Source organism: Saccopteryx bilineata, chromosome 6 (assembly GCF_036850765.1).
Source record: "Saccopteryx bilineata isolate mSacBil1 chromosome 6, mSacBil1_pri_phased_curated, whole genome shotgun sequence".
NCBI lineage: Eukaryota > Metazoa > Chordata > Mammalia > Chiroptera > Emballonuridae > Saccopteryx > Saccopteryx bilineata.
In genome coordinates, this window is record NC_089495.1 from 17,515,126 (window position 1) to 17,531,025 (window position 15,900).

The 15,900-nt window shown below is 41.8% G+C and overlaps 1 protein-coding gene across 2 annotated transcripts in view; it reads right to left on the reverse strand.

Annotated features, from left to right (window-relative positions):
* Window positions 1-70: 70 nt before the first annotated feature.
* The window catches only part of SLC7A2 (solute carrier family 7 member 2), a 63,599-nt gene continuing 47,769 nt past the window's right edge, over window positions 71-15,900 (reverse strand). The window contains exons 7-12 of one of the 2 annotated variants that reach the window (XM_066236051.1): window positions 15,591-15,730; window positions 11,491-11,593; window positions 9,345-9,547; window positions 7,940-8,106; window positions 7,032-7,140; window positions 71-4,891 (exon numbers count right to left, since the gene is read on the reverse strand). In XM_066236051.1, coding sequence (XP_066092148.1) covers window positions 4,695-4,891; window positions 7,032-7,140; window positions 7,940-8,106; window positions 9,345-9,547; window positions 11,491-11,593; window positions 15,591-15,730 — 919 coding nt within the window. In that variant the 3' untranslated portion in view covers window positions 71-4,694. Of the gene's footprint in view, window positions 4,892-7,031; window positions 7,141-7,939; window positions 8,107-9,344; window positions 9,548-11,490; window positions 11,594-15,185; window positions 15,323-15,590; window positions 15,731-15,900 lie in introns of both variants that reach the window. The other variant, XM_066236050.1, reaches the window with a different exon arrangement.

Consider the following 15,900-nt stretch of genomic DNA (forward strand, 5'->3'; position numbering starts at 1 on the left):
AAAAAGCAGTTTCAATTAGATAAGCGTGAAATGGATACTTTGGTTGTGCGTGACACACAGGCAGACTACGTTATTACAAGTTGTATTAAAATTTATTTAAAAAATACATGGTCACATTAGAAAGCCTATTTTACAGTGTGGTAAAGCAGCCATAGTTTTTATTTCTTACAAATTCTAAAAAATAATCCAACGGTATAAGTAAAAAGGAACACTGATCATCATTAAAAACATTTGAATTTAAAATTACCTACTAAACAATGAGTCTTGACATTCTCCCAAGTCCAATGTACCCGTTGGTTACAGACGGAGACTTGCTGCAGGGTTTGGGGCCCTGTCAACAGTTTCTATTGAGTACAGTGATAACAAATTAAGCAGTAGAACAACTGGGCACCCCTAGTGGACCCAGGAGGAGCCTGCCAACCAGGCACGGGCCAGAGAAACCACCCTGTCGGTAACACAAGGTTCTTCGTCACCTGAACTCGGCCTGAGCCCGTTCCGCCCCCGGCCGTCAGCGGTGGTTGGGACTGCAGTAAGCCAGGCCTGCGGGTGCCAGATCCAGGACACAGCCGTCCCTTCCATGCGACACAGAGGGTCCTTCGTCCTTGATGTACCCATGGGATATTTGGAACGGATATTAAGGACCCCAAACCACCTGACTTTCGTGTGAAGTCTCTCACTTCTATCCTCCCCTGACGTCCCATGACCCCACCCAACAGGGGGCAGCTTCGGACAAGCCCACGCTGCAGGCTGCTGAGCCTGGGCCCGGGCCTGGTTCACAATCCCCTTGGGGCCCCGGTGGCCAGTGGAGGCTCTTTAAGGCCAGAGAGTGTGGCAGTGGCTTCAGCCATAGTGAATAAAAGCTAAGTCTAGTGCTCCCAGCAAACAGGGTTGCATTTAAAGTCAGTAAGACTAAACTGTGTACATATAAACAATAAAGAATGTTAAAAAAAACCAACAGCCACAACGGTAACAGAGAAGACCTCTCAAAACCCAGAAAACAGAAAGCTCTTTAAAATTGTTTAAACATAATTATACAAGGAAAGGGGGGGGGGAACTAAACAGCTAAACGACAAAGTCAAGCAACCTGACTTTCAAATCTACAAGTAAAAGTGAGTGCTGCATGTACTACATGGACCCCGGCACTTCTTCCCTTGGTATTTTAGGACGCATTAGAGAACGTAAGTGGAAAATGTACACAGAAGGCACTGTTTTATTCTGGCACTAGTAAAATAACCTCTCCACCAAAAAATCAAAAACAAAACCCACAAATCATGTGAATTTTAATACCCCACGATGTATAATCCAATCCTTTAGAATGCTGTGGAAATCGTATTTTGGGTGCTAACCTGGAGCACATCGCGAGGAGGGGAGAAGCGGGCAGAGAACACTGTGAGGGTCGTCGCAGGGAAGGGAGACTGGGCACAGCTTGACCATGTGGTCTGTAACCACGGACTCGCCCCGACTGCAGGGGACGGGAGGGAAGACCAGTCAGTCTGCTGTCCGTGGCATTACCAGCCCGGAAGGGCGACTAGCTTTCCTAATTGTCTAAGCATTCAAGTATGTCTAGAAAATAATTTGGTAACTATAACTTCCAATTCAAAATATTGTAACAACTCCCTGCAAATTCCCAGAATTTACAAAATATTTTGGCTAAGATTTAAAATTTTTAAAGTTTTTCTTTCTTCAGAAAAATTAAGAGAGGTTCTTGTCTTTTAAAGGAAGACAGTTCTGAAATGGATATTTTTCATCAACTATTCTTGGTAATAGTCAAGTTTTATATACATATCAATATTAGTTTTTCCTTATCCCAAATGATATTTTGGTTTTAGTTTTCCTGATACTTATCTCTGGGGGAAAATCTGAGGATTCAATAATCTATGTTTCAGTACCATAGCAGAAGCTCTAATAGAAGTTTTCTCATAATAATTTTTAAACTTGCATTTTCATAGCTACCTTGTTTAATGTAGGGTAGGGATGACCTTTAGATGGCTATTCACAAACCATCTCTTTTAAAGAGTACAAAATAAAGGTGCTATTATAAGAAGTCTCTCACTGAAAATATGTATTAAGAGAACAGATTTCCCAGCATAAAAAGGAAAAGTAACTTAAGCTGTTTTTCTATGATCACAATTTAGAGAAGGTGTATATGATTTTGTTTTACTTTCTGGAGAGGATTTTTATATAAGTGTGATTAGTAGTCAAATCGAGAAAAACAAACCACTTTGGTAATCCTAAGAAAGTAAAAACAATATTTTGTTCAAAAGGTTATGAATTCAAGTGTCGGAACAGGGCAGCGGTACCAGGGCGTGCAGTTCCGGCTTTTCGTAGACACACGAAGACAGAGGCAGCAAAGGGCCAGTAAACAGAACCAGTAAACAGAACCCCCCACACACACCCCACCCCACTCCATTTCAGGTCAGAAAGCACCTGTTACAATGTACTAGAGTTCAGTGATTTCATATTAAAAACATTATAAATATAGCTTTCTTAAAGAATCTATCTATAGAAAATAGTATACATATAAAATCACTGTGTATTTCAAAATATGTTAAAACCTAAAAATTTTATATAAGCATACCTATTAATATAAAACATTGCATTTTCTCTTCACCGGTTGGGCTTTTTTTAAATCCACACAATGGTATTATTTCCAAAGCCCATCATAAACCCAACTGACTTTTACACTGACATTTGAAATACACAGACATACCTACATATATATAATATATATATCATATATACACTCACACTCAGACACACATTTGAGTATTCACAGAAAAAAAAAAGCTGTCACTGACAAAGCATTTTTTCATAGATATTTGTGTTTGCAAAGTGTTTCAATGTGGAAAAATAAATTCTAACTAAATTCTGCAGTTGAACACAGTGGGCATAACAGTTTTAGCTGCCTATCACATTCTAAACAAATTTCTGGATTTTGTTACTATAAAAGAGTTAAACACTCATCGAAGAAACTCCCCAGGTTCCCTGGGTGAAGGGCCTATTGGATGATGTAAAAGGGTTCTCAGGGTCCTGCGATGACAGTGAAGGTTTATGAGCGTGCCTACGTCCTAACACATCTCCTTCACCCCCTGCCTCCCTAACCCTTCTTCTCCAGTGAAACACGCGGCTCGGAAGAGAATTCTGGGCATTTTGGAATGTCAGTATTGAGTTCTATGTCAGGGAGGCTAGGGCTCTAGCAGCCAGAAACCCGGGCATTCTACCTATTTAATATTTAATCACAATAAAACTGCTGGTTAGATAATCCAATCACAACTTGCTGCTTTTTTAATGGCATCAGTGAAATAACGGATATCTTGGAAGAAACTGTCAGAAATGTTTTCCTTGTTTTGGGACTAAGTTGGTCAACTGCTGTGCTTGGCACGTTACTGTGTCCAAGCAACTGTTTGTTAACAGCCATGAGGACAGGGATTAGGAGGAAATGTTATAAGTATCCTCACAAAATAGTTACTTATTTATACATGGGTGTTTTTGCCGACTTTTAATTATTGTTTTAGAGATTGGTTGCCAGTGTTGGGTCGAAGTGAAATGCATTATAATCTTCCCCTCTAAAATTTGCTACACTAGCCCCTCATATCTAGGAAAAGACAATAATAGAAATAGAAGAGGAAAGGCTTTGTGTGACTTTTTTCTATTATTAAAAGGCTTTTTTTCTATTATTAAAAAAAACCTGAACTGTGATTAGTTATTAAGTAATGGGAAAAGGTATAAATCATTTCTCTGAGTTGGTGATGTGGGAGGCTCCACTGCCTTATTTTAAGTGACTTTTATAACAAGGATGGTTGGTATCTGATTAGCCCATCATATGTCTAACTCTGATCTACAAACATATCCTCATCATTGCTACTTTAACCGGCTTTCTGGACATGGGGACCACTTTCTAGCATTAAGGCTCTTGAGTAGGTCACACTACCTGTCTCAAGCCCCTGACTGGGCTCAGGGGGCATATCAATTATAGCGGGCGAAGGCCTCGTATTTAAGGACCACTGCTCTCAAAGAAGACAGTTCAAAAGGGTGGCCTCTAGTGGTGTAAAATGTCACTCCTGCTCTGTGTAGCGTGGCGGTGGCAAATACTCCCACTGGCTAAAGTTTTGGCAAACTGGCATCTCTCGTAGGAGAAAACTCTGTACTAAACCCACTGTTGGCATTTACAAGGTCTAGAAAAGACTTGTTTCTTATCCCCTCCTCTTGCTCCTGACCAGTGACAGACACCCAGATAAGTAACTCCATTTGCAGCATGTTCTAAGTTGACAATAATGAACTCTAACAATGAAAAGCAACAGTTATTTCTCTAACAATACCAAGCACATACAAAACACTTTTCTATTCAGTACTTTCATTTCAGTATGTGCAGTAGGTGACACTAATTCATGACAAACACCGGGAAAATGTAATGCAGTACAACACCAACTGTTAACATTAGTATTCACACACACACGCACACGCACACGCACACGCCCACTGTTAGGGAGACACTCAGCACTAGAAGAGAGCTCAGGTTTCCCCAGGCACATAATTCACCACCTGGGGAAGTGCTGTCCAGGTGAGTATAAGTTAGGGCGCATTGTATCTGCAGCAAACCCGTGACAACCTAACATGACGATGACACCCTGTCGGGGTTTACTCAGTGTAGGCGTGCATGTTAAGACTGTGGACCAGCTCTGCTCCTACCAGCATCAGCACTCGCTTGTCTTTTCATTGAGTATGAAAGGTAAACTGAGGCTTCTTTGGTGATGGTCACTGGCGTGAATGGCAGATTTTTCTTCTCTTGCTGTGTTTATGTTGTCTGCATACGGGTCTTCATCGTCTTCTTCGTCCCGTGGGTTCCCCTCCAGGCTGTGCCTTATCCCGTACGTGAAGTAAATCAGGAAGCCTTTCAGAGAACAAAATACCAATGTTTTAGGTGTGTCAGAAAGTGACTGCTGGGACATGGAGAATTTTATACAAACGCAGTAGGGCTTTATGCCTTTTCTCTCTCTGCAGGGATGGAATGCAAGCGCAGGGCCCCCACGGAAGGGCTAGATAAACGTTTTCCCAGGATAATGCGTGTCTTCATGTTTAACACCCAGTCTTTTCAGAATGTAAGTTTCTCTGAACAAGTGTTTTAAAGATGTTTACATAGAAAACATATATTCATTTTCTCAAAACTCAGTGCTACACTAAAAGGATGTATGGGGCAAAGTCTCACATTACATCCCAAATATAGGCAGGGGATTATGAGCCAGTCAGATAATCCGAACAGCATGTCTGTAAACCAAGGGGTCAGGGGTGTGCCTTACAGGTTACTGTCACCAGGACAGGGTATGTTACTGTGTCCAAAGCAACTGTTCATTAACAGACATGCAAATGGGGATTAGGAGGAAATGTTATAAGTATCCTCACAAAATAGTTTATTATTTATTTATACATGGGCATTTGCTGATTTTTAGTTATTTTTTTTAGAGATTGGTTGTGAGTGTTGGGTCGATGTGAAATGCATTATAATCTTCCCCTCTAAAATAATGGGAAGTAGGCTACCAATGAGCATTTCGGCATGTCCAATAATTACTTCTCCTGTCCTGCCCTCAGAGGTTTGAAGATTCATTCTTTCCTATCCTCAAAGGTACTCCCATCACCATTTTACAAAGAAACTGAGGCACAAAACCAGGGAGGTGACTTGTCCTGGGTCACCCAGCTCATCAACGGCAGAGCCGGATCCAAACACAGAGAGTCTGTCTCTCTAGTTCATGCTTTTATCCAGATCAAATGCAGTAAACCACAGTGAGCTAGGAGCTGAGGGGAGAAGCAGAGGTCTGTGGAAAGGCAGGAACCGTGGAGACGTCTCCACCAGATTAGAGAGAGATTCTTCTGGGCTCAGGGGGGGGGAGCGGGTTTTATAGTCCTGTGCCCTGGGGATTAGGGCTCAGCTCCCCGGCAGCGCCTGGGAAGGTGGCAGGACCCCAAAAGATCCCTGAGGGCAGAGCCAACTGGCAGGTGATTCCTGTCAGGACCCTGCCCCTGGAGCAACATAGTCACCTACCGGAAACAGCCATCTTAACAGGAAGAGTGAACAACCTAGTGTAACCTGGGTGGGTGGATAACCTTTGACCCAAAGCATCACCACCCCAATCCCTTGGCACAAGGTAAGCTCCCCGAATATAGGCAAAACTTTAGTGTGGGGGTGGGGGATGGGAAAACCTGACTGAGGTTCAGTCTCGCCTCAACTTAAGTGGGTTGGTGGCTTGAAACTGCAAACGAGCTCATTTATAACCAGAGCACACACTCACGTACATACACAAGAGAGAATCACATTCATTCTGACTGAGCCAATGGGAGGACCGGCAAAACAGCAGAAACGGTAGCTCCTCCAGCCACCAACACCAAAGCAGAGCTGGCTCTTCTCTCTCGCTATTTCAGCTCAGGTCACTAAGGCAGTTGGTGCTCAGTGCTGGACTTACAACAAACTTAAACTCTTAATTTCTAACTCAATTATCACATAGGAAATTGAAGAAGTCAAAATGAAAAGCAATGTAGTATAGATATAAACAAGCTTACCCATGTTACCTAGTGTTACATTTCCTCCAAGGCTCCAATATTAAGAGATTTAAATATCATATTAGAAATATATGTATGTGTGTGTGTGTGTGTGTGTGTGTGTGTATTTATTTTGCTATTGGCTTGTTCAAAATGTCTCCAAAAGTCCACCATTAGGCCTTGGGATCAGAGTCTTGGGCTGCCAGTTGTTTGTTAGACCCCTGGATGTTTTGGGACTTCATTTTTTAATTTATCCATCAAGTTGGAGAAAACAGAACCCACAGGTTCTACAGGATGACTGCAGGACCTGAACTTTCAAAGGCATCTGCCGACAGTGGAAAAGGAAGCACTCAGATGTTCTCAGAATTGGGAAAAGAGGAAACTGGAAAAAAAATAGTTTATTTCCCAGAAGGCGGAAGGGATGCATTTCTCTAACCACGGTGCATGAAATCGGAAGGAGAGAGCCAAAGCCGAGCAAACTAAAATATTCAACGACCTACCGAGTGCCATCCAAATGCTGAATCTGATCCATGTCACCGCGCTCAACTGGACCATCAAGTAAATGTTCACCAGGATGCTGAACGCGGGCAAGAAGGGCAAGAATGGAACCTGAGGGGGGGAAAAGATCTCCTCAGTATGCTCAGATTTTGAAAGCACATTCCCCAAATTATCTCGACCTGGTGGTAACTAATCTGACATGGTATACACTTTCATTCTGTGTCAGTAAGCTTACTGTCTTACAAAAGGGCCAGCCTGAATAAAAAGCACTTTTCATGGAATATAGTAAGGGAAGCATCACACTTTACAGTACTTACTGCTGCCCAAACCAGCGGAGCATTTATCCGGCCTGCTAACACCGGCATCGCCCCCGAGATGCAACTGGTTTGAAGGGTTCGTTTGGTTCAGGGTTTACAGGTTTGGCACAGAACCCAACAGGACAGGCCTCTGTCACTCCGGGCACAGCAAGCAGATTGGGGGATATTCCCAGAAAGCTCTCTCCCAGCTAAAACCTGCTCTTCGTCTGAATGGGACAGGATCGTTTCGTGTGCAGTCGAGAGGTTTTGGTGGGAATAATCCTCCTCAGAGGGTCCCGACTTCCTAAAATAAAATAGTCCAACTACTTTTTTGGTACTGTAAATTATTGGACAAGAAATTTGTTTGTTATTATATATAATATTGTGATAGGAGCCATCCTCAGGTTTTTGAAAGGGGCAGGAACACAGCCAATGTGGGCAGAATACTTAGGACATAAAGGAACGTCTGCAAGAGTTGTGACGCTCTTGTTCATTGCTTAACTTCATCAGAAGTGCTTTTTCTGTTTTGTTTTGTTAAGAAACAACGCATAAAAACTAACGTCCAAAGGAAAACGTGCACCGTATCTAGCATCTCTGCTCCTCCTGAGACATACCATAAAGGCCACTTTATGCTGGTTCTGGGGCTGCCTCCAGATGAGGACGACGACGGCAATGAAGAGAACGAGAAACAGCACGAGGAGAGCGAGGCTCCACGCTTCCAGCCCGGCGATGGCCTTGACTCCGTAGGTGGTCAAGATGCTCAGGCCCAGGACGAGGAACGCTGCAGAGGACACAGCACACGAAACACAATCAGCACCCACACGTCACTCGGAGGCTTCAGCTCCGCCGCTTCTGATAGGACAGAGTTCTCTGTGCGCCTACTTCGCCAAGAACTCAGCCCCGCGTTTGCACCACGGGCAGAGATGCTGGTCTCGCTGACTTCCGGAGCACTGCTCGCTGACCCCTGACCGTCCTCCTCGGAAGTCAGCCTGCCCTCTGGCACGGCCCTCTTGCTCTTTCTGCCCATGGAACCCCTCAGACTATCCCACGTGGATTGGGGGCCATTGTCAGGGGCGGGCAGCTCCCTTTTTTTCAAATGGGAAATGGCAGGTCTGTCCCTTTTTCAGCTGTTGGAAACATTGTTCATGTAAACAAATATAATACGATCTGCATCTTTTCTCCCTATTGCAGAGAGAAACCCCGCCACCCACTGTCCCTATCTCAGACTGTCTCTGCCTCAGGGGTCCCTCTGATGTACTCTCAGAGAAACCCATACGTCCCCTAGCTTGCCACCAATGACCTTGCATTGGAAAGCCCAGTGAGTGCAAGGGACACCTCTCTTGATATGCCAAGTGTCCAGCAGAGTTCCTGGCATATAGATGGTGCTCAATAAATGTCAATTAAAACGGGAAAGATTATACAGCTGTGGGTAAGCCGACAGGATTTTCTATATTGCCCCCCAACCTCTTGGGGTCCCAGCTCTGTAACTGGCAAGTGTACTTGGCCGGACACATTCACACACAGGGAGCTCCTTAAAAGCAAATGAAATGTACCAATTCTCTACTTCTAACCCTCTCACCGTATTTCTTCCTGTCTTCTTCATTTACCAAAATATGATAAATTTATCCTGCTAATATAAACATGATCTCAAGTCTAGAGACCCGCTAGGTGGACACTTCGGGGCTCTGGGGACTTGCTGACATATACCAGATAACGTGAGGCCTTTTGTCCTCTCTCACATCCCACCTGTGCCCCCACACGCTCCTGCTGGGTCTCTATCACGTCCCACCTGTGCCCCCACACGCTCCTGCTGGGTCTCTATCACGTCCCACCTGTGCCCCCACACGCTCCTGCTGGGTCTCTATCCCGTCCCACCTGTGCCCCCACACGCTCCTGCTGGGTCTCTATCATGTCCCACCTGTGCCCCCACACGCTCCTGCTGGGTCTGTATCCCGTCCCACCTGTGCCCCCACACGCTCCTGCTGGTTCCGTATCACGCCCGTAGTGAAGAGGACTTACCAAGGAACCCTACCAGGAAGCTCACGAGAGAAGCCGAGTGTTGCGTCGGCAGAGCCGAGGGGCTGAAGAGGGTTTGCAGTCTGCAGCCCTGTCCCTGCAACATGGTGACCTGGGATGCGCTTTCCGAGGCCGCACCAGCACACGATTCCAGAGCTTCTTTCTCAGAACATTTGGGCTGCTCGTACGACAAGCCGGGCTGGTACCTATCCCCAGATAAATGTTGATGTCTTGATTCTCAGAGGCACTTGGCCAAATAAAACCAACTCCCAAAACTCTCAGTGAGTCATCCTACAGTGTCACAGTGTATGCAAGAAATAGACACTCCTCGTGGGCCTGGCCTCAGAGCGCACTGACCCAGACCACGAGCCTGCTTACTAGAATATCTGCAGCAGCTCTGAATTTGCTTTGCTAGCCATTCAACTTAAAAGTCATATACAAATGCAGAAGAAAGTTACATTTTAAAGTGAGGCAATTGTGATAACAGGATGATTATTCTGAAAATATCTATGCCTCAAGGCAATGTCTCAAGGCAAATATCTGTGTCTTAAGGAATAGTTCATGAAAATGGCATGGAAACTGGTAAAATATCAGCGACAAAATAACACACAGTCTTCAATTCAGCAGTCAGGCCTCATCACAAACTACCTGTCTGGCCTCATCTCCCTCAGCTTGCCTCCCTGAGTCCTCGGGTTTCACCCCACCTAGCTAATGCAGCGACCAGCCACCGCCCACTCCCATGCCATTCTCCTGTTACCCTGTCCTCAGCCTCTATAGCCGGTGTCAAAACACCAGCCTGCCTCACCTCCTGGGATCTGTCCCACCTCCCCAGTGTGGCTTCTTCTCTCTGAGTAGCCTTTACTTAAGTTTAAAAGTAACAATATTAATTCTTCCCATCCATGAACATGGTATATACTTCCATTTATTTGTAATGGAAGACATTTGTTCTTTAATGTGTTTCTTCAGTGTCTTATATAATAAATTTCCAAGTACAGGTTTTTTACCTCCTTGGTTAAATTTATCAGTCTAGTAGTTCTTGTGTGTATGTGTGTGCATGTGAACTTTAGAGTTCTCTGTATGTAAACTCTAAATAACAATACAAACAAACAAACAGAAACAATCTTATAGATATAGAGAACAAACTGATAGTTGCCAGAAGGAAGGAGAGTTGAGGGTTGAGTAAAAAGTGAAGAGATTCATAGTTACAAAACATTCATAAGGATGTAAAGTACAGCACAGAAAATATAGTTAATACAATTAAATTATAATAACTAGGTATGGTAACAATTGAGTACTAGAAATATTGGGGGTACACTCTGTCTAGTATACGATTGTCCAACCACTATGCTATACACCTAAAACTAATATAAAATAATACTGAATGTAAATTGTAATTGAAAAAATGTTTTTAAATTTAAAAGTGACATTTGTCCTCCATCTAAAGAAGAAATATGCTCATTGAAAAAATAATACCCAAAAGTACACAGAAAAAAATTAAAACCAATGCCCAGTGTTAATCACTGCTAGTATTTTGATACAATTTCAACCAGGCATAAATGCATGTGTGATTATATACCTGCAAAACGATTTCCTCATGTAAATTTATGTTAAGTAAAAATTCAGGTGCTACATAGAGTTTTACATCCTGAATCTGATACATTTTTCCAAATAGTTAAATATTTTATTTATTGTAGAAGAGTCTACTCAATAAATAAACCCTCATCTATTTAACCATTCTCTTATTGATATTCAGGTTACTTCAATTTTTCATTAATGTAAGTTACCCCTACCATGGACGTCCTTTTCAAATATCTGGGTATGCCTCAGTGAACAAGTCCTTGATATAAAATCTTAGCAGTTGAATTCCTGGGACAAAAGGTATAGTATTTTAAAGTGTCTTTATACATTATGAGAACTTGGCGTTCATACTGAATTGGGCCAACCTCTCACTGATTACCAATTGTATTTGATTCTTTGCTAAGGATCAAGTGTAGTTATTATACTTTATATTGATGTTTTTAGGTCTATAACGTCTCATCTCTGAGATCGCTAACTCTTAGAAAGTGAGGATAGGGAGCCCTAACTTTATTTCCTGGGCTGCCACATGACACACATGCGTCAGAACCATCTTACAACGAGGACAACTCACCTGAGGATGAGAACACAGGCTGCCACCAGAGAGTAGGCCAGAAGAGTGCCAATGGACATCATGTCCACGAGTGCCTTCAGGTCGAAAAGAAACGCCATCACAGCTAGTGAGGAAAGAAAAGAACGATGAAAAAAAACGGCCTATGATAAAATTCCATACAGTTGACAATGCTTGAATTGGGGACAACTGACTGACATTTTTTGTTTGTTTGGTTCAGTACCCAGATAAGTCAAACAGAATATGGGAATTATACTTCTCATGATTAATAAGATGTTCTTTAGATCATATATATTGCTAATACAACTTCAAAATCCCTCAGTTATCAGATTGATAACTACTACTTTGATTATTAAAAACAATCTACTTTGATTACTTAAAAAAAATACGGGCCTGAAGAAAGAGTGAAAATACTAGTATTTTCTCTTGATGTTTCAGAGGAAAAACATGGCTATGAAATATTGGCTCAATCCCTATTTAAAACCATAAAAAAATTCAAACAAAAGAACTTTCAATATAGATGATATGTCATCATACTGATTTCCATTTGCATTCTGAGTTATATCATATATAAAATAAAATATTTGTATTTTATTATAAAATACAATAGGTTCCAATTAAATTAGGTTTCTTTTTTCTTTCTTTTTTTTCTTTTTTTTGGCATTTTTCTGAAGCTGGAAATGGGGAGAGACAGACAGACTCCCGCATGTGCCCAACCGGGATCCACCCGGCACGCCCACCAGGGGCGACGCTCTGCCCACCAGGGGGCAATGCTCTGCCCCTCCGAGGCGTCGCTCTGCCAAGACCAGAACCACTCTAGTGCCTGGGGCAGAGGCCAAGGAGCCATCCCCAGCGCCCGGGCCATCTTTGCTCCAATGGAGCCTTGGCTGCGGGAGGGGAAGAAAGAGACAGAGAGGAAGGAGGGGGGGTGGAGAAGCAAATGGGTGCTTCTCCTATGTGCCCTGCCGGGAATCGAAGCTGGATCCCCCGCAAGCCAGGCCGATGCTCTACCGCTGAGCCAACCGGCCAGGGCTAAATTAGGTTTCTTACATAGGCTACATTCTACTCTGATTAGAAGCACACACTCCAGTCTGACTGACTATACTTGAGAGCCCACCCTGCAGTCCTGCACCCAAACCCCGGGATGTTAAGAGGCAAAATATATACACTTTGTGTCGCAGAGCCCTTCTCTTGCACTTAGCAATTTTTTTTTTCCGCTGAAACATCCAACTAGTGATATTAACTTGAATTTACCACATAGCTGTCCCTAACTTAGTAAGCAGATACCACATCCCATTTACATAGCCTTCTCTGCACTCTTGCTATTTCTGTGGTCTCCTTGCATGTTCAATTTAAAAAGCCGGCCAGATGGGAAACATTATTTAGGATTAGCCGTATACAGTGGCCAGTATTTGACTGTTTTTTAACTCAAAAACCCATAAATTTTACATGCTTTTCTGGGTTATAATAATAGGATTACTCTCCCCATTTTACAACTAGGTTAATTTAGCAAGGTTAAAACTACTAGGTAGAATTCCACCTACAATGCTTCCCCGTGTGCCTCCTGCAACACTACTTTTTCTCTCTACGTGCACCATGCCTTACTTTGGAAACTCTCCATGGCTAGAGTACTTACACATGAGATTATAAAAATTTCAATGTGTTTTGTAGAAATCACAGCTAGCCAAATAAGGTAGCCAAGAAAGAAGGCCAGGAGTAATTATCTATACGAGCAATCTGACCTAATTAAAAAACAAGCAAAGTAAGGTATGGGAGTACCAAATAACAAAATATTTTTTAGAGCATTAATAAAGGCTTTTGTTCCAAATATCTTCTTTTAATTATTAATTTTAATATCTTATTATGCTGCCAAATTAAATTGTTCCTGAAGGAAGAAGAATAAAAGTTTTAAAATTCTGAATATATATCTATAATATATAAAATTCTGAATATTACTAGGTAAGGTTTTACTGGTAAGTGTTTTCATGGAGTTAATAAAATGTGCGCTCCTTTGTCATGATTTTAAACTATATCATAAGGCATTGTTTGATAATAAAATGGACTTTAGATGATCTAGTACTAACTTATGGGTGCAGAAATCTAAGTACTCACAAACTAAGTGACTTGACCTTCCCATGTATGCCTTAGTGAAGTGCCAAATTTATTAGAAAATATTTACAAAGTGAAGCTATTTAGAAAAATTACTTTCTGACTACTATGAAAATAATCCTATTTCATACATAATTAAACATTAGCATTCTCTAACCTAATTTCCCAACAATTTAGAGCAGTGGTAGTCAACCTGGTCCCTACCGCCCACTAGTGGGTATTTCAGTTTTCATGGTGGGCGGTAGCGGAGCAACCAAAGTATAAATAAAAAGATAGGTTTAACTATAGTAAGTTGTTTTATAAAGATTTATTCTCCCAAACTTAGCAAAAACCTGACATAAAGTACTTGGTAAGTAATTATTATTATATGTTTTAACTTGTTGTAACTCTGCTTTATAAATTTTATAAAGTAAAGTTACTTCCCTACTTTATAAATCACCATTACTGTGGAACCGGTGGGCAGTTAGAAAATTTTACTAGTAACAGAGATACAAAAGTGGGCCGTAGGTATAAAAAGGATGACTACCCTGATTTAGAGCCTCAACAATATTATTTTTGGTTCGGTTTCTGCTCCACCAAGATAGTTTATCATTTTATCTATAAAGCTTGCTAGAGTCCCCCCCCCTTGCTTCCTGTAATAGGACCTTTAAGTTCATATTCTCAAGCTGTATCATATCTGAAAATTTCTGCAAAATCTTATGGCCCAAGGCATTTGGCATGGATATTATGATATGTTAAAAGTTCTCGAGTTTTGAACATTAAAAAACTGTTGAAAGGAAAAAGAGATTCCTAATGAGGTTTATGAGGCTTAGGTGTTGGTGAGTCTGGAAGGACCGTGACAGCCCAGGAAGAGGGGCTATCTACCATATTAACAGCAGCGACTACAATAGCAAAGTAAAAATTACCTTGAACATTTCTTATACTTAATTAAAAATGAGTAAACTTTAGCTTTATGGACCTTTTGCAATATTTAGCTTATATACTGAACAAAACACAAAATACTGAATCATACTTTTAATTAATATGTTCAAAATTTATAAGTAATGATTCTTTAAAGTTTTTATTTTATTTTATTTTTTTATTCATGTTAGAGAAGAGAGAGAGAGAGAGAGGAGGGGGGAGGAGCAGGAAGCGTCAACTCCCATATGTGCCTTGACCGGGCAAGCCCAGGGTTTTGAACCGGTGACCTCAGTGTTCCAGGTCGACGCTTGATCCACTGTGCCACCACAGGTCAGGCCATATTCTTTAAAGTTTTATGTCAATAATTTTATGTGCTAATTAATCAATCTGAAAGAATTTAATAACAGACATATAATGAACAACCATTACAACCCTTTGCACATTTGTTAGAAGCCCCAAAGATTAAAATAACAAAATGGCAGAAAATCCCAAAGGGTCAGTTGAGAATAAATGTCAGTAAACCGCTGCCACCATGATTTCTGGATGTCATCCCGAGACTCATACCCATATTGACCAGTGATTCTGTTCTTAACTTACATGCACAGCAAGCAGACCCGCTTTGTAAGTCCATGCATGCGCATAAAACGTTCAAGTCCAACAGTGAAGAAGCCTAGGTTTGGAAAGCTTACCAGAAATGACCCCTGCAGTCAGTGTGGCAGCGACTGGGGACTGCCTCTTACTCACTCTGGCAAGAAATCTAAACAGTAAACCATCCCGGGCCATGGCAAACAGAATTCGGGGTAAAGGAAACATAGAGCCCAGGAGACTAGAACAGAAAAATTCATAATCCACGTGAGTTATTACCAGCATTATTCTAGACAGGTAGATACAGGTAGAGACTGGACACATTAACGTACAGAACCAACCTATGCCAAAAAAAAAAAAAAAAAAAAAATCATCTAAATAGGACACATCCACAAACAAGTTCCTGGTCTTCACGGGAACCGAAACAGAACACCACCTAACTTTCCGTATTTTTGCAGAATGCTTGATGAAAAGAGATCCCCCTTTTCTGAATAAAAGTTAACTCTCACCTGCCACCGCACCCGATGATAAAGTAGCAATTATTGGTGTCTTCGTTTTTGAATTGATTTGAGCTAGACATTTGAAAAGCAACCCATCCTCCGCCATAGCATAGATTACACGAGGCATTGGGAAAATGCATCCAAGAAGACTGAATAAAAAGCAAACACATGCCTCATTGCAAACACAGTCATGCAAGATCACATCCCAGCGCTGCAAGTAAGTAGTTGTATCAAACTCAGCAGCACAGCTATGATTACAAAGTCTTGTCATTTTATTAAAAATTGTATTATGATCGGGCATTTAAAAATATTTGCCAAT